The sequence below is a fragment of the Callionymus lyra genome, chromosome 3 (genome assembly GCF_982586985.1).
Source record: "Callionymus lyra chromosome 3, fCalLyr1.hap1.1, whole genome shotgun sequence".
Lineage (NCBI taxonomy): Eukaryota > Metazoa > Chordata > Actinopteri > Syngnathiformes > Callionymidae > Callionymus > Callionymus lyra.
Genome location: NC_141820.1, coordinates 22,238,305 through 22,262,628, shown reverse-complemented (window position 1 = coordinate 22,262,628; position 24,324 = coordinate 22,238,305). Strand labels below are relative to the sequence as shown.

Sequence of the window (24,324 nt, the reverse complement as noted above, 5' to 3'; positions counted from 1 at the left end):
CGATATTCCACAGAGTCCGAGTCGATGAGAAGCGGAGCCGGAAACACGTTCACCGGACGTTGGTAACGGTCGCGAGTGAAGTCCTCCATCGACTCTCTGATGTTGAAAAGAGCATCACGATCATAGATCCGAGATGCTTGAGACATATCTTAAGTGATATGAGCATAATATCCGGACAAGTAGTCGTTAAAACGACTGTTTTTGGCAATTATTGCAGGAGCTCACGTTTCAAGCAGCCGATCAAAGGCTCACCGGATTGTGATTGTGACAATCAGCTACAAGTTCAATGGAAATTAGTCCATTGTCAAAATTTGACGTCTATGGTGACTGAACATAACTATTTCCGAACAACAACAGGGAAGTAATTACTGCTATTTCACGAGAAAATCGTTCATAGAAAAAAAAAACCTTCATTAATATGTAACCCTTGTTCCCTCTTGTTTCTTTTTCTTCTTTCGCAATGTTATATAAAACTTATTGGATGGAAAATATTGTATTTATTCAACTTCTCAGGGACACAGTTCCCAACAAACCAACCACCAGATCTTCCTCATTTCACTTGCTTGCAAAACGTCACATTTGCTCAGAGTTCAATTCCTCAGAACCCCTATGAAAAAGAATCATCACGCTGTTGCGTGATGCCTCAGATTACACCACAAAGTCATGTCTAACGTTGTGAAAAACACCATCTGTGTAGACGTGACAGAAATAATGGAATGCAGACACGAATGAAGGATCTCACGCTTCGAAAAACAGACGTTTGATTCCTCGCCAGTTTCACCTGAGCAGGTGTTTCGTCGATCAATATGTTGAGCAACGTCTGCTTGTGATACATAATGACTCACTTGAATCGTCTTGTCTGTTTGACAAAATGTTCAACCATCAAACAACTTCTGGAGATTTTAATCTATGCGCTTGTGTCTTCTCGTTTAGACTATTATAACAGTTTGTTTTCATGTCTTAACAAGAAGGATCTGTTTCGCCTGCAGTTGATACAAAACTCTGCAGCGAGAATTCTGACCCGCTCAAGTAGAAGAACTTACATTTCTCCAATCCTTAAAACTCTTCACTGGCTTCCAGTTTCTTTCAGGATCAACTTTAAAATGTCGGTTCTTACTTTCAGAGCTATTCATGGTCAGGCTCCTCCTTACATCACTGATCTGATCCAGACTTACACCCCAGCTCGGGCTCTGAGGTCTGTGGATCAGAATCTACTGATGGTTCCTGAACACGGTTCAGGACCAGAGGAGAGAAATCCTTCCAGCTTTGGAACGATCTTCCTCTCTCTCTGCGCTTGGTGGATCTACTGACTCCTTCAAGAAACATCTTAAGACACTTTTATTCGTGCAGGCTTTTCCTTGATTCTCTGAGACTCCTGTTTTGTTCTCGATGTTGTCTTGACCTTTTAAGTATATATTTTATTGGGTATTGTTTTGATTGTTTAAGCGCTTTGTGACCCTGGTCTAGAAAAGCGCTCTAGAAATATAATTTACGTGAATCTTAGCTTCATAATGATCATTTACTGTATAACATTAAAGTCATTTACTGTATACTACCAAGTAGACCGATGACTGGAACTTGAGCTCACGGAAGTATCTTAAATAATAAAGATAACAAAGGTAGATAAGAAAATAATTACTGGTTTAATAACACTATGATTGTTAACAAGGAAATTCTCTCAAACGACATGTTATCTTTCACAGCACAATGAAGCCGTACGGAGGAATTTGTTGCATCCATGCCAAGACATCTCCAGGCCGTTCCTCCCTCCACTGAGCAGCAGAGCAGCAGGGGCTGATCCTTGGCAGGGGAGGGGCTTCATACCTGGATCTGCTTTATATTTGTCTAGAGAGCGCAGAGAAGTGCCTCTGGCTTCGCTCGCCTGCTGTGACAGGCTGACGACAAGACTCATCAGGTCCCACCAGGTAAGACATGTTAATCCTTTTAACTCCTTCTACTAAAGATAGTTAAAGATAGTTAATCATGGATAAGTGAATGTAATTAAAATACAGAAATAAAAGAGAAAACAAATCATTGATGTTTTTTATAGTCTCCTGTCAAGTACTACGAGATACACTAACACGCCTCGATTCTCCAAACAGTAGAATGAGTTATGCAACATCTAGCCAGAGAGAAAGAAAGTTAATAGGTCACTTTGGTAACTTAAATTAAAGTTTTCCTTTAAAATAAATAAGCAAAATGAAACTTTCCAGATGAGCTGAAACTGCTTTTTAATGGTTGATCAAACCTTTAACTCACTAATCTATATATATTTCATATTTTATTGCTTTGGACTGTTTATTTATTTGCCTTATTACGATTGACAGGTTTGTTTTTGTCATTTCTTAAATATATCTGTTGTCCTATAAGATGAACCTTTGGGATCGTTTTATTTTCACTTACAACTTGTTACCTTGTTAATCACTTTTTCCGCTCATTACCTTCGTGTGATTCGGCAGAGCTAGAGAAAGAGGCAGGACACATCATTGTCAGGCTTCTAGTCCGTAACGGGTCCAAAAATCACTTGTACCTTTGAGCAGGAACCATCAAGAAACCTCCATATATTTGGGGGTAGAGGTAGAAAAAACTGGATCAGACAAAATATATTTTCATTTTATATTATTCCTATTATTATTGGTTATATGGAAAAAATGTTGAGAGAGTGAAAATAAATCTTTCTTGATCCAATACATTTAGATATTCAACATATTTGTGGAATCCACTGGATTCTTAATATATTAATATCATAAATGATGCATCCATGGGATCTTTGGTAACCACTGTTACGCCCTTTTTGCTGAAAGATGTGAAAGGCTGGGATATTATCATATATTTTTAATGTTATTTCAGTACAAGAATATTTTGGCGCCGCATAATTATCGCCTTGGTTCTGTTTTTATTGCTTATTGTGTGAGTGTTATCTTATTTCATTGTTTTTATTCAAGAGTGCCACCACAAAACACAATCCTTTTGATGAAGGTTTTTTGACTCTGGTTCTGATTTAAATAATGTACAAAAGTACTAACTAGGATTTTGACTTTGCGTTTGTTTTAATAGTTAAATAAATATCTGTTTGGGTCCTAAAGTGAAGTTTGCACCAAATTTCATTAAGGAATAAATAAAAATTCACAGTATATTTAAGGTTCTATTGAACTTAAAAATTAAATTGATAGAACTGACATTATACTCTCAATTCCCCAAAATAATGATGAAATTCGTTCAAAAGTTCAAAGTTCTTCTATGGTATGTGTATGAATGATTTCAAAGTGTACAATTATTCATAAATATACTGAAATACTTGCAAAGATCAAGATGAGATTGAAATAAATACATTTAAGAGTACAAAAATATATTTTTTAAATCTTGCTACGAGGACAGTCGTCTTTTCTCGCACTAGTTGATCAGAAAACCTAATAGTCGTCAGGCTTGGGTTCAAACTATTATTTTAAAGGCGATCAACATAAAATGATTTGATTCATTATTTCACGTTCATCTGATATAGACAACAGAGTTAGACGGAGGAGGATAAAAGTCATTGAATTTAACTTGAGATGAATTCAAACAAACATAATGTAGTGCCTCAACTGCGATTCACATTCAGTTAAACGAACTTTCACTGATAACACATCCAAGCCTTACTTGGACACGGGCCAAATGTGTGAGTCTGTACTGACCGGGACCGACCCATGAGATCCTCCCAACAGAAACTCCTAAAAGATATGCTTTTAATTAAAGGGTTAGTGCAGTTTGTTTCCCAAAAAGAAATGTTTACAAATAAAAGCTGCAGGAACAATTAAGAATGGTATTCTAGCAGCGTCACCAGACATGTCTGAACCACAATTACAAGCTGTCACAAGAAGGTGTGTCACTGTTTTGTCAACGTCAGACTGTATTTCATTTTTATTATTAACCAACGAAACTATGTTGCTCTTCAAATGCTTCTGCCTGTTGCAATATATGAAGGTGCAGGTGTTTAATTAACAGGTTTATTTTAAGTTGTTTACTGGGTATTTACGTGGACCATATAATCACATTTTTTTTAAAAATCACGTGTATTACTTTGCTCAACACAATAGAACCGGCTGAGGAATGTAAAAAATGATGCTTCGCACAACAGGATATGATGACAAAAGGTGTTTCCGATTGTGATTATGATTTTTTTTTAAGTACGTTATTTCACCGTATGTTCCTTTACATGGGTGTTTAAGAGATACATCTTAAGTTTATTTAGAAAGAAAAGAACACCAGTTCATCAACATTATCAACACTCAAGTACACGTGTTATTTGTGTACTTGACTGTAGCATGATGTCTGAAGCTGACCTGTTATACCAGCTCGTACTCTTTGCTGAGAGAAGATCTAAATGTAAACCTAAGGTTAAGAAACTCATAAATCAAAGTGCTACTTTATGTCGTATCAAAGTTTTTAGTTTTTTCATCTTTAGCAAAATGCCGATTTTACAGATTTCAGATTTGATCCTATAAACCCATACACAGAAGATTCAGTTCTGTTTGAATCTCAGGATGTTACCAATCTCTCTTTCTAACCCCATAAAAACAGATGTGAAATGCTAGAGAAGCCAATTCACTAACCAGTTTAAGTTTATTCTCCGTGAAACTGACAATATTCTGAAGACAAACTTTAGGAATTTGAATTATATAACCAATGATGGTAAGCATCATAAGGGTTAGAATGGTGAGTTGATTCGGAAAGGAGTGAGTAGAACAACATCCTCCCAAATTCTTCTCCCAGAGCGGGGTTTCCTGCAGAATTACACCATCAAACAGTTATGTGCTCCTCAGAACAGTGTTTATATTGTGAGCCTTCGATCTAACAGCAAGTATTACAATGAAATACTTCAAACTTCATGATCTCAAATGCAGACAAATTGTTGTTATCTGACAGGAGCTCTGTGCATGCACATATGTATTTATGATGCAACAGGTGTCGTAAATGACGAATAACCCTTTAACCTTCGACCTGTCATTCAAACATTAACAAAGAACGCTCAAACATCTCATTTGGCTCCTCAAGTTGAAGACTCTACTTAGTGCCACTTGTGCTGTTTGATCAGTGATTTGTCAAATATTGAAGATTGGCAAATATTGCCACAGAGGCTCTAATTCTTCACACACGTTTACACTTTTATTCCAAAAAAACCCTGTCATGTTTGTTATTCTGAGTTTAAGGAACAACGTTAGCGTTTATTTCTCAGTTTTTTACAGAGCCCATGACATCACACCTTTGAAAGAAAAAGGTATTTGTGGCCACAAAATAATAAGTCATGGCCACGACCATTGTTAACAAACTACAATGTCATATCTCTTTAGTCTTACTACTACTACTACTACTACTAACATAGTACATACATCAGAAGAAACTCTCTGGTGTCAATTATGTGAGAATATAAATAACGTCTAAAAAGAAAAGCAAAGAAAAAATCACAAGTTAGCCTATTATTCACTGTTTAGTTTTTCCTGAAAACAATGTCTCTTATAGTGCCAAAATATATAAATAGTGGCATCACAATACGATTTGAATGATGACAACTGGTATCTGGGATTAAACCCAGGGGTTGATGTTCTGACGTTGAAAAATTAAAGAATTTAAATATGGCCAAGATTTTTTGTGGCCTCATGACTGGAGCTCTTAAGTTAATTAGGTTGTTTTTCTGTTTAACTATTCTTTGGCATACAAGACATTCCATCATGTTCAGATAGACCTGATAAACTACCACAGGCATCTGGGGTCAATTCCGAAATCTCTTCTAGTATCAGATAATTGCAAGATTGTAAAGACTTTATTCAACCTTCAAAGTGCACAGGTGTGAAACAAACACAGTTGTTGTCTGTTGACTGTAACAAAGATAATATTGACCGTGTCAAGGAAACGACTGTAAGTAAATAATTGTTATCTATAACGCATTACTTTTCACTTTCACCCCTGGGATTATGCAACAAATAGAATTGTGTCAGTAACTTCCTCACCTGGTAGATTAACTTCTGCTGCTGTTTCTCTGCATGTTGAAGCGATTACGACCATGAGACTATTACATCACATGAAACCCAAAAAACTTTCCATTAAACAGTGTTCCTATTGTACATTAACTTGAACCTTCATAATGTGTGGGTGTTGGGTCTGGAAATGTTGGACGCAGCACAAGCCACACCTCGTCCAAAAAAATAGATTTATTAGGAAATGCATCAGTTTTCTATGGTGAAATCTCCAAATGCATTCCAGTAGAGTTTAGTTAAGAGCTGTCTTGAGGGCTTGTAGTCTTGTATTGGTCTTGATACCTATATAAATGTATTTTATTCTTTTTACTTACGTCTAAAGATCAATGTCCAGCTTTAAGGAATGAGCTGACTTGATTTTAAAAAAACTTGACTAATGCTATCATTCACACATTTGAATCGCTCTTAAGGAGTTTTGACATTTCTTTTCACTCTCAACAGAAGTGGTCGACTTAACCAGCCAAAAGATCTTTGAAAAGACCAGACAGTTTCAAATGCTGGTAAGTGCATCAAATTTGTTTAAAATAATAATTAATTATATAGTCAATAAGAATACGTTTAATTAGTATTATCAGTTATTTTGTTCTCACATATTTGTGTGTTAATACAGTTTGCTTATTCCATCTGGTTTCTGTCAGGGATAACAGGGGCTGTTTTCAGGAAATACATTAAAGATTTCTAAATTAACTAATTAAATATCCACGTGATTATTGCAAAATCATTGAGGGGGAAATAGAGTTTTTTTTCTCTTTTTATATATTCAGATTGTAACATAATACAAAAGTTCACACTATGACCATAATATTGTTGAGTAAAAAAAGTACCCACTTGAATACAGAAACTCAAAATCTGCACTTTAGTACAGTAACAAGGTATTAGTACTAGATTTATTAGTTCAGTAAAAATATCAGGATTTTCTTCAGATGTTGAAGTGACAAAACAGTGTCCAATTAAAGTCCTAAATAATTTAAAACTTGATCAATCCTGTGGTTAGGTAAAAAAGGTAATTCAAAAGTAAGTCTGTGATTCATCAAGGAAGAGAAACTCTGGTCACTTCTTCTGTCTAGTTGATCAAGTATGTGATGAATTAAATTAAAAACTCTCTAGCAAAAGGGAACAACTGAAAGTCACAATTAAAGCTGTTGCCAAAAGCTCAGTGTGTGTGCAACTTCTATCTAAACCAGTAACAATGACTAGTTACATTTTTACTGGCCTTTCCGGTTTGAAGTGTTTTCTGACATGTTAATGGTGTAGAAGCTGCAGTGGGATCATTTTGGGCAATACTTGAATTTCTGCACAATGTTGGATTAGCTTAGACTATAAGAACCATTTCACTGTAGCAACCCCTGACGTGATATAGAATACCATTTTAATCTGTTTAAATGAATATGTTTTCATGTAATTGAAAAAAACATTTTTAAGACTTTGGTTCCAGAAGAATGCACATGAAAGTACATACACAGTTACACACGTGTACGCTCACACACCCACTGTTGAGTAGTATTGGCACAGAGTTGGAACTGGCAAAGTGTTGTGTGATAATAGTTTTCGATTAAAAAAGATTTATTGCTTGATTATGTCCGCAGGCCCAGGTTGGGAGTCAATAACTTCGGCGTGTTTGATCCTAATCGACGGGAGTTGTGCCTTTTACCAAGGTACTTACCAAGATTGGGTAAGATTAAAGTTGTTACACAAACAGCATGAGTGATTTGATGATACCTTTTAATCAACATGTAAGTATATGTTTACCTTTAATAATCTGCTCTGCTTCAGCGGTTATTAGAACAATGACACAGGATAATAATTTAATCCTGCGTTACCTTACAAATTAAAATATGTTTAATTGAACATCAACTTTGCTTCTTTTCTGAAATTTGTGCTGTAACTGAGTTGCTGGGCGGTTTCCCTTGAGTTTGAAAAAAAATAAAAGAGGTATTGAAGCAGACTCCACACTCCAAGGGAGAAGTCGCAAAACAGTGCTATTTCCAAATATTGTTGAGCAAAACGAATACAATTTACAGACTTTATCTTATTGTTTATCTCACTTTCATGTTAGGTTTTAATGTTTTTAAATGAAATGGCTTGTGATACTAAATGTGTACTACACATCTTCATATTATTAGGATTTTTGTAACCATTACCATAGTTTTTTCACCTAATAAATTCTATTGTTCATTTTCTTCAGATCAAGATGGATAGCAGTAGTCAAGACAAAGAGCAAAATGGCCCTGCAGAGGTCCGTGGGCCTGTTGCGGGTATATTCCTGGAGAAAAGTAAGGAGAAGATGACCATTTACCAAGCCATGAAAAAACGCTTGCTTAAGCCTGGAACTGCTTTAGCCATTCTTGAAGCACAGGCTGCAACAGTTGGCATTGTGGATCCTATAAACAACAGAATACTCCCTGTGGCAGAAGCTGTGAAAGAGGAAATAGTAGGACCAGAAATGAAAAACAAACTTCTTGCGGCAGAGAAAGCTCTCACTGGCTACACAGATCCTTACACCAACCAAACCATATCTGTTTTCCAAGCAATGCAGAAGGATTTACTGCTCAGAGAACATGGTCTGCGGCTGCTTGAAGCTCAGCTAGCAACACAAGGTCTGTGGGACCCTGTCCAAAAGAGAAATCATTCAGTTGAATCTGCAATTCAAATAGGCTTATATGACAAAGATCTGATGAAGCCGCAAATGTCAGAGCTCAACGTTTTCTACCACCCGTCCTTGCAAAAAAGTGTCAACTATCAGACACTGGTCGAAAAATCCATCGTGGAGTCGGACACAGGGCTGTTGCTTCTTCCTGTCAACATCACATTTAAAGGTCTGAGAAGAGGGATCTCTTCCACTGAACTTTTTGAATCCAAAATTATTGACAAAGAAACGTATGATGATCTGCATAAGGGAAAGACAACTGCCCAAGAAGTGATGTTAATGGAATCTGTGAAAGAATACCTTGAGGGAAAAGGAAGCATCGCTGGCATTGTATTGATGACCACCAATCAGAGAATGAGCATTTATCAAGCAATGAGAGAGAAAATACTGATGCCTGGAACAGCAATGATTTTACTTGAAGCACAAGCAGCGACAGGATTTTTGATTGACCCTGTGAAAAATAAGAAGTTTACAGTTGCTGAGGCCTTGAAAGAGAAACTTGTTGCACCTGAATACTATGCCAAACTGCAGTCCGCAGAGCGAGCAGTTACTGGATACAAAGACCCCTACACAGGACATACTATATCTCTATTCCAAGCCCTGTCGAAAGATTTGATCGTAAAGGAACACGGAATCCGCCTTCTCGAGGCACAGATTGCAACTGGTGGGATAATAGACCCAATTCAAAGTCACAGACTCCCCATTGATGTTGCCTTCAAAAGAGGGTATTTTGATGAGGCAATGACCGCCATATTAGAGGATCCTGGAGATGACACAAAGGGATTCTTCGATCCAAATAATCAGGATAATCTGTCTTATCTTGAGCTCATGGAGAGGTGTGTCATTGATCCTGTTACTGGACTGTGCCTTTTACCCTTGCATGGGAAGTCAGAGCTTCAGTTGAATTCCAATTTCATAAATTACCAAACGAAAATGGTGTTCAAAAAGGAGACGGTAGATGTGACTTGTGGGAAGTACATGGGCATGACGGTTTCCATTTGGGAACTGCTTATGTCAGACTACTTTGATGAACAGCAAAGGACAGAGATCATTCGGAAGTATAGTAGCGGGGAGATGAGCATTAAGATGGTGAGCATGAGAGTTCTGGAGTTCATAGAGACCTCTGTCAAAACAACAAAGGTCATCTTTGAGGGCATAAGAGAAAATGTCACAGCAAAACAGTTGGCAGAGGCTGACATTATTAGCCCGGAGCTTCTGCAAGATCTAAAAAAGGGAAAAAGGTCAGTTAAGGATGTGGTTGAGGATGAACATATTAAAGCCTATCTGCAGGGCACAGATAGCATAGCAGGCGTTCTATTTCCTGATTCCACAGTTATGACGATCTACGAAGCCAAACAGAGAGGCAAGTTGATGCCTGGAACTGCTTTGATTTTGCTGGAGGCACAGGCTGCAACAGGGTTCATAATCGACCCCATTGGAAATCGAAAGTTTTCTGTGGATGATGCGGTAAAAGCAAAGATTGTTGGCCCAGACATTTGCCAAAAGTTGCGATCTGCAGAGAAGGCAGTCATTGGATATAAAGACCCGTACGATGGAAAAACAATCTCATTGTTTCAAGCAATGCAAAAGGATCTTATCTTGAAAGACCATGGGATCCGACTTCTAGAAGCCCAAATTGCCACAGGAGGAATCATTGACCCAGTAAACAGTCATCGCATTCCTGTCCACGTGGCTTATAAGCGGGGCTACTTTGATGAGAAGATGAATCAGATCTTGATTGATCCAAGTGATGACACCAAGGGTTTTTTTGACCCGAACACCCAAGAGAACCTGACATACTTACAGCTCAAGGACAGATGTATCAAAGACCCCAGCACAGGTCTTTGTCTCCTACCCCTGAAAGGCAAAATTCAAAAGGTTAATATTGATGATAGTATTAAAGAGTTGTTCAGAGGGATCCATGTCACTGTGAGGTATGGCAGATTCCGGAACAAACAAACAACTCTTTGGGAGCTCATAAACTCGGAGTATCTGTCAGAGAGCAAGCGGCAAGAGCTTTTTAAGCTCTCTAAGTCACGGAAAATCACCACTGATGAAATCATTGTGATTATTTTGGAAATCATTGAACACAAAGAGATTAGGCGACAAGCAGAGCTGAATTTCCCAGGCCTCCGACAAGATGTTTCTGTTCTTGATCTTCTAAAGCTTGGAATTGTCAGTGAACAAACGTTCAATGATTTGATAAACGATAATATAAAGAGCACTGATGTGATGCAAAACAGGGACACTAGAGGCTACCTTCAAGGCAAAGGTTGTGTAGCTGGGGTCTTACTTCAACCCTCAAATACAAAACTAAGCATCTACAACGCCCAGAAAGCCGGTGTTCTTACACCTGGCACGGCTCTGTGTCTGCTAGAAGCCCAGGCTGCGTCAGGATTCATTGTGGATCCAATGGCAAACAAAAAGCTCTACGCTGAACAAGCACTCCGACAAAAAGTAATTGGCCCAGAAATATACGAAAGGATATTGTCTGCAGAAAGGGCTGTCACTGGTTACATGGACCCATTTACTGGTCAAAAGCTCTCTCTTTTCCAAGCCATGAAAAAGAATTTGATCAACAAACAGGAAGGGCTTCGTTTGCTTGAGGCCCAAATGACAACTGGTGGCATCATTGATCCCTTCAAGTGTATCCACTTACCCCTCAAAGTGGCATGTAAAAAAGGATATTTTGACGAAGAGCTGCACCAAATGCTTTCAGCCCCAACTGATGACACAAGATGCTTGTTTCATCCCACAACCAGAAATAATCTGTCCTACATGGAAATGTTAGGCAAATGTGTGAAGGATGAAGCAACCGGACTTCTTCTTCTCCGGATGGATGACTCACTCAGAGTTTCAGCTGCAAAGACCAAAACCCTCAGTGATGCAGAGATAAAGCAGGATTTGGAAAAGACTACTATGAGTATGTCATTCGGACAATATTCAGGAAAATGCGTTTCTTTGTGGGAGTTGGTACACTCTGGGTACTTCACAGAGGAACAGCGGCTCTGTTTCCTGGAGAAGTACAGAACTAGACAGATATCCCTGGAATCTTCAACCACCATGACACTGTCCCACATTGAAAGACTAGAAAAAAGTGAAACCTTGATCATGGGTTTGAGAAAGCCTGTATCTGCGCAACAACTTTTTGACTGCAATATAATTGATTCAGAAACATTCAAAAAGATAACAGATGGAAAAATTCCCTTCGTAGAAGTTGGCAAACAAAAACCAGTAAGACAGTTCCTAAATGGAACACAAAGCATTGCGGGAGTGAAGGTCTATCCAACTCAGAAAACAATGAATTTTTATGAAGCCAAAAAGGATGGTACATTAACACCTGGAATTGCAGTAACTCTTCTGGAGGCACAAGCTTCAACCGGATGGGTCATTGACCCTATAAAAAACAAGTCCTACACTGTGGGTGAAGCAGCAAAAGACAAGGTTATTGGACCAGACGTACACGAGCAGCTTCTCTCAGCAGAGCGAGCCATCACTGGTTATAAAGACCCATACACAGACACAACAATTTCACTGTTTGAAGCCATGCGTGACAAGCTCATACCAAAATCTGATGGCCTTCGTATTCTTGAGGCACAATTGGCAACTGGAGGAATCATTGACCCAAATTTAAGTCTGCGTCTGCCTGTCAATACAGCAGTTAAAAAAGGCTACCTGAGTGAAGAAATTAAGAGTATAATAATAAATCCTACTGATGAAGAAAAGGGATTTTTTGACCCAAATACAAAAGGAAAGGTAACATATCGAGAGCTTATAGGGCAATGTGAGATCGACAATAAAACTGGACTGCTTCTTCTACCCCTCAATAAAGAGCCCAACATTTTTCACACAAATGAACAAATCGAGAAAACATTCAAAAACAAAACTGTGAGAATTAATGCAGGAAGGTTTGTTAACAAGGAGGTCACGTTGTGGGAGGCTTTGGTGTCAGAATACATATCTTCAAAAAAAAGAGAGCAACTCATCCAGCAATACAAGACTGGGTCACTGAAAATTGAGGAGATCATCGAAATACTCACTGCCATAATCACAGAGGTAGCATCCAAAGAAAGAAAGTTTAAAGGACTTCGAAAGCAAGTTTCAGCCAGTGAACTGTTGGAATCAAAGATCATATCAAAAGAGCTTTTCACAAAAATTATACAAGGTGAAGTCACTGAAGATAATGTTAACAAAATGGAATCCATACAAAAATATCTTGGCTCAATAAACTGCATTGCTGGTATTAGAGTAGAATCAACAAAGAAAGTCATGAGTATTTATGAAGCCAAAGGTAGAGGTCTTCTAACTCCTGGAACATCATTGGTTCTACTAGAAGCTCAGGCTGCTACTGGCTTCGTTATTGACCCGGTCAACAACAAGAAACTTTCAGTTGAAGAAGCTGTGGCGCAAGGGGTGGTGGGCAATGCGTGGAAAAACAAACTTCTATCTGCAGAGCGTGCAGTGACAGGGTACACAGACCCTTACACTGGAGATACCATATCTCTGTTTCAGGCGCTGAAGAAAGATCTAATTGTGAAGGATCATGGAATTCGCCTTCTTGAAGCCCAAATTGCTACAGGAGGTATTATCGACCCGGTTCACAGTCACAGAGTGCCTGTACAAGTGGCCTACCAAAGAGGATACTTTGATGAGGAAATGAATCAGATTCTCTCTGACCCAGACGATGACACCAAAGGCTTCTTTGACCCCAACACCCAAGAGAACCTAACCTATCTTCAACTGGTAGAAAGGTGCGTCACAGACCCAGTCACAGGCCTTAGTTTGCTGGTTATTGTGAAGAAAGGCGAGTTTTATTTCTTTGTGGATGAGGCAACCAAACTCATTCTCAAGTCAACAACAACAACCAAGGCTGGAGGAAGATATCAAGGAACAAATGTTTCACTGTGGGACCTTCTCTACTCTAAATACATCACAGAGGAGAAGCGGAGAGAACTTGTGCAGCAATTTAAGTCTGGGACGATCACAGTTGAACGCTTCTTGGAGATTGTTTTGACAATCATTCACAACTCAACGTCTTCACAAATTGTCACCAAATGTGAATCGACTAAAAGAGATGTTGACCATACAGCAAAAACTACCACCACCACCACAATCACAGAAACAACCAATGTCCAAAAGTTCCATGGAATCAGGAAGGACGTCAGTGCGTCTGAGTTGTTAAAGTCTAATATCATTGATAAGGAACTCTATGAAGACCTTAATGCAGGCAAAGTGACAGTAACAAACATCAGTGAGATGGAATCCGTACGGAGATACCTTGAAGGAACCAACAGTATCGCTGGAGTGTTCCTGCAGTCCACCCAGGAGACTTTGAGCATATATAATGCAAAATCGAAAAACTTGCTGACTCCGGGTACAACACTAGTACTGCTAGAAGCTCAAGCTGCTACTGGCTTCGTCATTGACCCGGTCAACAACAGAAAACTTTCCGTTGAAGAAGCTGTGGGTCAAGGGCTGGTGGGCAATGAGTGGAAAAACAAACTACTTTCTGCAGAGCGTGCAGTGACCGGATACAAAGATCCTTACACTGGAGACACCATATCTCTGTTTCAGGCACTGAAGAAAGATCTAATTGTGAAGGATCATGGAATTCGCCTTCTTGAAGCCCAAATTGCCACAGGAGGTATTATTGACCCGGTTCACAGTCATAGAGTGCCTGTACAAGTGGCCTACAAAAGAGGATACTTTGATGAGGAAATGAATCAGATTCTATCTGACCCAGACGATGACACCAAAGGCTTCTTTGACCCCAACACCCAAGAGAACCTAACCTATCTTCAACTGGTAGAACGGTGCGTCACTGATCCAGTCACAGGCCTTAGCTTGCTGGTTATTGTGAAGAAAGGCGAGTTTTATTTCTTTGTGGATGAGGCAACCAAACTCATTCTCAAGTCAACAACAACAACCAAGGCTGGGGGAAGATATCAAGGAACAACTGTTTCACTGTGGGACCTTCTCTACTCTAAATACATCACAGAGGAAAAACGGAGAGAACTTGTGCAGCAATTTAAGTCTGGGACGATCACAGTTGAACGCTTCTTGGAGATTGTTTTGACAATCATTCACAACTCAACGTCTTCACAAATTGTCACCAAATGTGAACCGACTAAAAGAGATGTTGACCATACAGCAAAAACTACCACCACCACCACAATCACAGAAACAACCAATGTCCAAAAGTTCCATGGAATCAGGAAGGACGTCAGTGCGTCTGAGTTGTTAAAGTCTAATATCATTGATAAGGAACTCTATGAAGAACTTAATGCAGGCAAAGTGACAGTAACAAACATCAGTGAGATGGAATCCGTACGGAGATACCTTGAAGGAACCAACAGTATCGCTGGAGTGTTCCTGCAGTCCACCCAGGAGACTTTGAGCATATATAATGCAAAATCGAAAAACTTGCTGACTCCGGGTACAACACTAGTACTGCTAGAAGCTCAAGCTGCTACTGGCTTCGTCATTGACCCGGTCAACAACAGAAAACTTTCCGTTGAAGAAGCTGTGGGTCAAGGGCTGGTGGGCAATGAGTGGAAAAACAAACTACTATCTGCAGAGCGTGCAGTGACCGGATACAAAGATCCTTACACTGGAGACACCATATCTCTGTTTCAGGCGCTGAAGAAAGATCTAATTGTGAAGGATCATGGAATTCGCCTTCTTGAAGCCCAAATTGCAACAGGAGGTATTATTGACCCGGTTCACAGTCACAGAGTGCCTGTACAAGTGGCCTACAAAAGAGGATACTTTGATGAGGAAATGAATCAGATTCTATCTGACCCAGACGATGACACCAAAGGCTTCTTTGACCCCAACACCCAAGAGAACCTAACCTATCTTCAACTGGTAGAACGGTGCGTCACTGATCCAGTCACAGGCCTTAGCTTGCTGGTTATTGTGAAGAAAGGCGAGTTTTATTTCTTTGTGGATGAGGCAACCAAACTCATTCTCAAGTCAACAACAACAACCAAGGCTGGGGGAAGATATCAAGGAACAACTGTTTCACTGTGGGACCTTCTCTACTCTAAATACATCACAGAGGAAAAACGGAGAGAACTTGTGCAGCAATTTAAGTCTGGGACGATCACAGTTGAACGCTTCTTGGAGATTGTTTTGACAATCATTCACAACTCAACGTCTTCACAAATTGTCACCAAATGTGAACCGACTAAAAGAGATGTTGACCATACAGCAAAAACTACCACCACCACCACAATCACAGAAACAACCAATGTCCAAAAGTTCCATGGAATCAGGAAGGACGTCAGTGCGTCTGAGTTGTTAAAGTCTAATATCATTGATAAGGAACTCTATGAAGACCTTAATGCAGGCAAAGTGACAGTAACAAACATCAGTGAGATGGAATCCGTACGGAGATACCTTGAAGGAACCAACAGTATCGCTGGAGTGTTCCTGCAGTCCACCCAGGAGACTTTGAGCATATATAATGCAAAATCGAAAAACTTGCTGACTCCGGGTACAACACTAGTACTGCTAGAAGCTCAAGCTGCTACTGGCTTCGTCATTGACCCGGTCAACAACAGAAAACTTTCCGTTGAAGAAGCTGTGGGTCAAGGGCTGGTGGGCAATGAGTGGAAAAACAAACTACTATCTGCAGAGCGTGCAGTGACCGGATACAAAGATCCTTACACTGGAGACACCATATCTCTGTTTCAGGCGCTGAAGAAAGATCTAATTGTGAAGGATCATGGAATTCGCCTTCTTGAAGCCCAAATTGCCACAGGAGGTATTATTGACCCGGTTCACAGTCACAGAGTGCCTGTACAAGTGGCCTACAAAAGAGGATACTTTGATGAGGAAATGAATCAGATTCTATCTGACCCAGACGATGACACCAAAGGCTTCTTTGACCCCAACACCCAAGAGAACCTAACCTATCTTCAACTGGTAGAACGGTGCGTCACTGATCCAGTCACAGGCCTTAGCTTGCTGGTTATTGTGAAGAAAGGCGAGTTTTATTTCTTTGTGGATGAGGCAACCAAACTCATTCTCAAGTCAACAACAACAACCAAGGCTGGGGGAAGATATCAAGGAACAACTGTTTCACTGTGGGACCTTCTCTACTCTAAATACATCACAGAGGAAAAACGGAGAGAACTTGTGCAGCAATTTAAGTCTGGGACGATCACAGTTGAACGCTTCTTGGAGATTGTTTTGACAATCATTCACAACTCAACGTCTTCACAAATTGTCACCAAATGTGAACCGACTAAAAGAGATGTTGACCATACAGCAAAAACTACCACCACCACCACAATCACAGAAACAACCAATGTCCAAAAGTTCCATGGAATCAGGAAGGACGTCAGTGCGTCTGAGTTGTTAAAGTCTAATATCATTGATAAGGAACTCTATGAAGACCTTAATGCAGGCAAAGTGACAGTAACAAACATCAGTGAGATGGAATCCGTACGGAGATACCTTGAAGGAACCAACAGTATCGCTGGAGTGTTCCTGCAGTCCACCCAGGAGACTTTGAGCATATATAATGCAAAATCGAAAAACTTGCTGACTCCGGGTACAACACTAGTACTGCTAGAAGCTCAAGCTGCTACTGGCTTCGTCATTGACCCGGTCAACAACAGAAAACTTTCCGTTGAAGAAGCTGTGGGTCAAGGGCTGGTGGGCAATGAGTGGAAAAACAAACTACTATCTGCAGAGCGTGCAGTGACCGGATACAAAGATCCTTACACTGGAGACACCATATCTCTGTTTCAGGCACTGAAGAAAGATCTAATTGTGAAGGATCATGGAATTCGCCTTCTTGAAGCCCAAATTGCCACAGGAGGTATTATTGACCCGGTTCACAGTCACAGAGTGCCTGTACAAGTGGCCTACAAAAGAGGATACTTTGATGAGGAAATGAATCAGATTCTATCTGACCCAGACGATGACACCAAAGGCTTCTTTGACCCCAACACCCAAGAGAACCTAACCTATCTTCAACTGGTAGAACGGTGCGTCACTGATCCAGTCACAGGCCTTAGCTTGCTGGTTATTGTGAAGAAAGGCGAGTTTTATTTCTTTGTGGATGAGGCAACCAAACTCATTCTCAAGTCAACAACAACAACCAAGGCTGGGGGAAGATATCAAGGAACAACTGTTTCACTGTGGGACCTTCTCTACTCTAAATACATCACAGAGGAAAAACGGAGAGAACTTGTGCAGCAATTTAAGTCTGGGACGATCACAGTTGAACGCTTCTTGGAGATTGTTTTGACAATCATTCACAACTCAACGTCTTCACAAATTGTCACCAAATGTGAACCGACTAAAAGAGATGTTGACCATACAGCAAAAACTACCACCACCACCACAATCACAGAAACAACCAATGTCCAAAAGTTCCATGGAATCAGGAAGGACGTCAGTGCGTCTGAGTTGTTAAAGTCTAATATCATTGATAAGGAACTCTATGAAGACCTTAATGCAGGCAAAGTGACAGTAACAAACATCAGTGAGATGGAATCCGTACGGAGATACCTTGAAGGAACCAACAGTATCGCTGGAGTGTTCCTGCAGTCCACCCAGGAGACTTTGAGCATATATAATGCAAAATCGAAAAACTTGCTGACTCCGGGTACAACACTAGTACTGCTAGAAGCTCAAGCTGCTACTGGCTTCGTCATTGACCCGGTCAACAACAGAAAACTTTCCGTTGAAGAAGCTGTGGGTCAAGGGCTGGTGGGCAATGAGTGGAAAAACAAACTACTATCTGCAGAGCGTGCAGTGACCGGATACAAAGATCCTTACACTGGAGACACCATATCTCTGTTTCAGGCACTGAAGAAAGATCTAATTGTGAAGGATCATGGAATTCGCCTTCTTGAAGCCCAAATTGCCACAGGAGGTATTATTGACCCGGTTCACAGTCACAGAGTGCCTGTACAAGTGGCCTACAAAAGAGGATACTTTGATGAGGAAATGAATCAGATTCTATCTGACCCAGACGATGACACCAAAGGCTTCTTTGACCCCAACACCCAAGAGAACCTAACCTATCTTCAACTGGTAGAACGGTGCGTCACTGATCCAGTCACAGGCCTTAGCTTGCTGGTTATTGTGAAGAAAGGCGAGTTTTATTTCTTTGTGGATGAGGCAACCAAACTCATTCTCAAGTCAACAACAACAACCAAGGCTGGGGGAAGATATCAAGGAACAACTGTTTCACTGTGGGACCTTCTCTACTCTAAATACATCACAGAGGAAAAACGGAGAGAACTTGTGCAGCAATTTAAGTCTGGGACGATCACAGTTGAACGCTTCTTGGAGATTGTTTTGACAATCATTCACAACTCAACGTCTTCACAAATTGTCACCAAATGTGAACCGACTAAAAGAGATGTTGACCATACAGCAAAAACTACCACCACCACCACAATCACAGAAACAACCAATGTCCAAAAGTTCCATGGAATCAGGAAGGACGTCAGTGCGTCTGAGTTGTTAAAGTCTAATATCATTGATAAGGAACTCTATGAAGACCTTAATGCAGGCAAAGTGACAGTAACAAACATCAGTGAGATGGAATCCGTACGGAGATACCTTGAAGGAACCAACAGTATCGCTGGAGTGTTCCTGCAGTCCACCCAGGAGACTTTGAGCATATATAATGCAAAATCGAAAAACTTGCTGACTCCGGGTACAACACTAGTACTGCTGGAAGCTCAAGCTGCTACTGGCTTCGTCATTGACCCGGTCAACAACAGAAAACTTTCCGTTGAAGAAGCTGTGGGTCAAGGGCTGGTGGGCAATGAGTGGAAAAACAAACTACTATCTGCAGAGCGTGCAGTGACCGGATACAAAGATCCTTACACTGGAGACACCATATCTCTGTTTCAGGCGCTGAAGAAAGATCTAATTGTGAAGGATCATGGAATTCGCCTTCTTGAAGCCCAAATTGCAACAGGAGGTATTATTGACCCGGTTCACAGTCACAGAGTGCCTGTACAAGTGGCCTACAAAAGAGGATACTTTGATGAGGAAATGAATCAGATTCTATCTGACCCAGACGATGACACCAAAGGCTTCTTTGACCCCAACACCCAAGAGAACCTAACCTATCTTCAACTGGTAGAACGGTGCGTCACTGATCCAGTCACAGGCCTTAGCTTGCTGGTTATTGTGAAGAAAGGCGAGTTTTATTTCTTTGTGGATGAGGCAACCAAACTCATTCTCAAGTCAACAACAACAACCAAGGCTGGGGGAAGATATCAAGGAACAACTGTTTCACTGTGGGACCTTCTCTACTCTAAATACATCACAGAGGAAAAACGGAGAGAACTTGTGCAGCAATTTAAGTCTGGGACGATCACAGTTGAACGCTTCTTGGAGATTGTTTTGACAATCATTCACAACTCAACGTCTTCACAAATTGTCACCAAATGTGAACCGACTAAAAGAGATGTTGACCATACAGCAAAAACTACCACCACAATCACAGAAACAACCAATGTCCAAAAGTTCCATGGAATCAGGAAGGACGTCAGTGCGTCTGAGTTGTTAAAGTCTAATATCATTGATAAGGAACTCTATGAAGACCTTAATGCAGGCAAAGTGACAGTAACAAACATCAGTGAGATGGAATCCGTACGGAGATACCTTGAAGGAACCAACAGTATCGCTGGAGTGTTCCTGCAGTCCACCCAGGAGACTTTGAGCATATATAATGCAAAATCGAAAAACTTGCTGACTCCGGGTACAACACTAGTACTGCTGGAAGCTCAAGCTGCTACTGGCTTCGTCATTGACCCGGTCAACAACAGAAAACTTTCCGTTGAAGAAGCTGTGGGTCAAGGGCTGGTGGGCAATGAGTGGAAAAACAAACTACTATCTGCAGAGCGTGCAGTGACCGGATACAAAGATCCTTACACTGGAGACACCATATCTCTGTTTCAGGCGCTGAAGAAAGATCTAATTGTGAAGGATCATGGAATTCGCCTTCTTGAAGCCCAAATTGCAACAGGAGGTATTATTGACCCGGTTCACAGTCACAGAGTGCCTGTACAAGTGGCCTACAAAAGAGGATACTTTGATGAGGAAATGAATCAGATTCTATCTGACCCAGACGATGACACCAAAGGCTTCTTTGACCCCAACACCCAAGAGAACCTAACCTATCTTCAACTGGTAGAACGGTGCGTCACTGATCCAGTCACAGGCCTTAGCTTGCTGGTTATTGTGAAGAAAGGCGAGTTTTATTTCTTTGTGGATGAGGCAACCAAACTCATTCTCAAGTCAACAACAACAACCAAGGCTGGGGGAAGATATCAAGGAACAACTGTTTCACTGTGGGACCTTCTCTACTCTAAATACATCACAGAGGAAAAACGGAGAGAACTTGTGCAGCAATTTAAGTCTGGGACGATCACAGTTGAACGCTTCTTGGAGATTGTTTTGACAATCATTCACAACTCAACGTCTTCACAAATTGTCACCAAATGTGAACCGACTAAAAGAGATGTTGACCATACAGCAAAAACTACCACAACCACCACAATCACAGAAACAACCAATGTCCAAAAGTTCCATGGAATCAGGAAGGACGTCAGTGCGTCTGAGTTGTTAAAGTCTAATATCATTGATAAGGAACTCTATGAAGACCTTAATGCAGGCAAAGTGACAGTAACAAACATCAGTGAGATGGAATCCGTACGGAGATACCTTGAAGGAACCAACAGTATCGCTGGAGTGTTCCTGCAGTCCACCCAGGAGACTTTGAGCATATATAATGCAAAATCGAAAAACTTGCTGACTCCGGGTACAACACTAGTACTGCTAGAAGCTCAAGCTGCTACTGGCTTCGTCATTGACCCGGTCAACAACAGAAAACTTTCCGTTGAAGAAGCTGTGGGTCAAGGGCTGGTGGGCAATGAGTGGAAAAACAAACTACTATCTGCAGAGCGTGCAGTGACCGGATACAAAGATCCTTACACTGGAGACACCATATCTCTGTTTCAGGCACTGAAGAAAGATCTAATTGTGAAGGATCATGGAATTCGCCTTCTTGAAGCCCAAATTGCCACAGGAGGTATTATTGACCCGGTTCACAGTCACAGAGTGCCTGTACAAGTGGCCTACAAAAGAGGATACTTTGATGAGGAAATGAATCAGATTCTATCTGACCCAGACGATGACACCAAAGGCTTCTTTGACCCCAACACCCAAGAGAACCTAACCTATCTTCAACTGGTAGAACGGTGCGTCACTGATCCAGTCACAGGCCTTAGCTTGCTGGTTATTGTGAAGAAAGGCGAGTTTTATTTCTTTGTGGATGAGGCAACCAAACTCATTCTCAAGTCAACAACAACAACCAAGGCTGGGGGAAGATATCAAGGAACAACTGTTTCACTGTGGGACCTTCTCTACTCTAAATACATCACAGAGGAAAAACGGAGAGAACTTGTGCAGCAATTTAAGTCTGGGACGATCACAGTTGAACGCTTCTTGGAGATTGTTTTGACAATCATTCACAACTCAACGTCTTCACAAATTGTCACCAAATGTGAACCGACTAAAAGAGATGTTGACCATACAGCAAAAACTACCACCATCACCACAATCACAGAAACAACCAATGTCCAAAAGTTCCATGGAATCAGGAAGGACGTCAGTGCGTCTGAGTTGTTAAAGTCTAATATCATTGATAAGGAACTCTATGAAGACCTTAATGCAGGCAAAGTGACAGTAACAAACATCAGTGAGATGGAATCCGTACGGAGATACCTTGAAGGAACCAACAGTATCGCTGGAGTGTTCCTGCAGTCCACCCAGGAGACTTTGAGCATATATAATGCAAAATCGAAAAACTTGCTGACTCCGGGTACAACACTAGTACTGCTAGAAGCTCAAGCTGCTACTGGCTTCGTCATTGACCCGGTCAACAACAGAAAACTTTCCGTTGAAGAAGCTGTGGGTCAAGGGCTGGTGGGCAATGAGTGGAAAAACAAACTACTATCTGCAGAGCGTGCAGTGACCGGATACAAAGATCCTTACACTGGAGACACCATATCTCTGTTTCAGGCACTGAAGAAAGATCTAATTGTGAAGGATCATGGAATTCGCCTTCTTGAAGCCCAAATTGCCACAGGAGGTATTATTGACCCGGTTCACAGTCACAGAGTGCCTGTACAAGTGGCCTACCAAAGAGGATACTTTGATGAGGAAATGAATCAGATTCTCTCCGACCCAGACGATGACACCAAAGGCTTCTTTGACCCCAACACCCAAGAGAACCTAACCTATCTTCAACTTGTAGAAAGGTGCGTCACTGATCCAGTCACAGGCCTTAGCTTGCTGGTTATTGTGAAAAAAGGCGAATTTTATTTCTTTGTGGATGAGGCAACCAAACTCATTCTCAAGTCAACAACAACAACCAAAGCTGGAGGAAGATATCAAGGAACAACTGTTTCACTGTGGGACCTTCTCTACTCTAAATACATCACAGAGGAAAAACGGAGAGAACTTGTGCAGCAATTTAAGTCTGGGACGATCACAGTTGAACGCTTCTTGGAGATTGTTTTGACAATCATTCACAATCAGGTCTCAACATCTTCACAAATTGTTACCAAATGTGAACCGACTAATAGAGATGTTGACCATACAGCAAAAACTACCACCACCACCACAATCACAGAAACAACCAATGTCCAAAAGTTCCATGGAATCAGGAAGGACGTCAGTGCGTCTGAGTTATTGAAATCTAATATCATTGATAAGGAACTCTATGAAGAACTCAATGCAGGCAAAGTGACAGTAACAAAAGTGAGCGAAATGGAATCTGTACGGAGATACCTTGAAGGAACCAACAGTATCGCTGGAGTGTTCTTGCCTTCTACCCAGGAGACTTTGAGCATATATGATGCAAAATCGAGAAACTTGCTGACTCCGGGTACAACACTAGTACTTCTAGAAGCTCAAGCTGCTACTGGCTTCGTCATTGACCCGGTCAACAACAGAAAACTTTCCGTTGAAGAAGCTGTGGGTCAAGGGCTGGTGGGCAATGAGTGGAAAAACAAACTACTATCTGCCGAGCGTGCAGTGACCGGATACAAAGATCCTTACACTGGAGACACCATATCTCTGTTTCAGGCACTGAAGAAAGATCTAATTGTGAAGGATCATGGAATTCGCCTTCTTGAAGCCCAAATTGCCACAGGAGGTATTATTGACCCGGTTCACAGTCACAGAGTGCCTGTACAAGTGGCCTACAAAAGAGGATACTTTGATGAGGAAATGAATCAGATTCTCTCTGACCCAGACGATGACACCAAAGGCTTCTTTGACCCCAACACCCACGAGAACCTAACTTACGTTCAACTATTGGTCAGATGTGTCCAAGATCCCATTACGGGGCTTAGCTTGCTCCCTTTGTATTAATTGATTAAATTGGAATTCACCTTTTTTTCTTTTATAACGCCTTTCTTTTTATATAATATGTCTAATTCCATGTTGTAATCAAACAATAACTGGGATTTTTCCATTTTTCCTATTTAACTATTTTCTGACTTCATTAAAAAAACTACTTTACTTCCATTTCATTGTGTTTCTTCAAGATATTTGCATTTAGCAGCCTTGCAAATGACGGGTAACCTGGGGGAAAATTAACTTCACCTCCAATGA

The 24,324-nt window shown here is 40.7% G+C and overlaps 1 protein-coding gene across 2 annotated transcripts; it reads left to right on the top strand.

The window, feature by feature from the left end:
* The first annotated feature begins 1,856 nt into the window (after positions 1-1,856).
* eppk1 (epiplakin 1) lies at positions 1,857-24,237 on the top strand. 2 transcript variants are annotated; one of them, XM_087787047.1, is made up of 4 exons: positions 1,857-1,925; positions 6,456-6,514; positions 7,601-7,669; positions 8,200-24,237. In XM_087787047.1, exon 4 carries the CDS (start codon positions 8,206-8,208, stop codon positions 24,079-24,081), a length of 15,876 nt encoding a protein of 5,291 aa, XP_087643173.1. In that variant the 5' UTR covers positions 1,857-1,925; positions 6,456-6,514; positions 7,601-7,669; positions 8,200-8,205; the 3' UTR covers positions 24,082-24,237. The 2 variants fall into 2 exon arrangements, with proteins under 2 accessions (XP_087643173.1, XP_087643172.1); XM_087787046.1 differs by having other exon boundaries at positions 7,601-7,686.
* Positions 24,238-24,324: the final 87 nt, after the last annotated feature.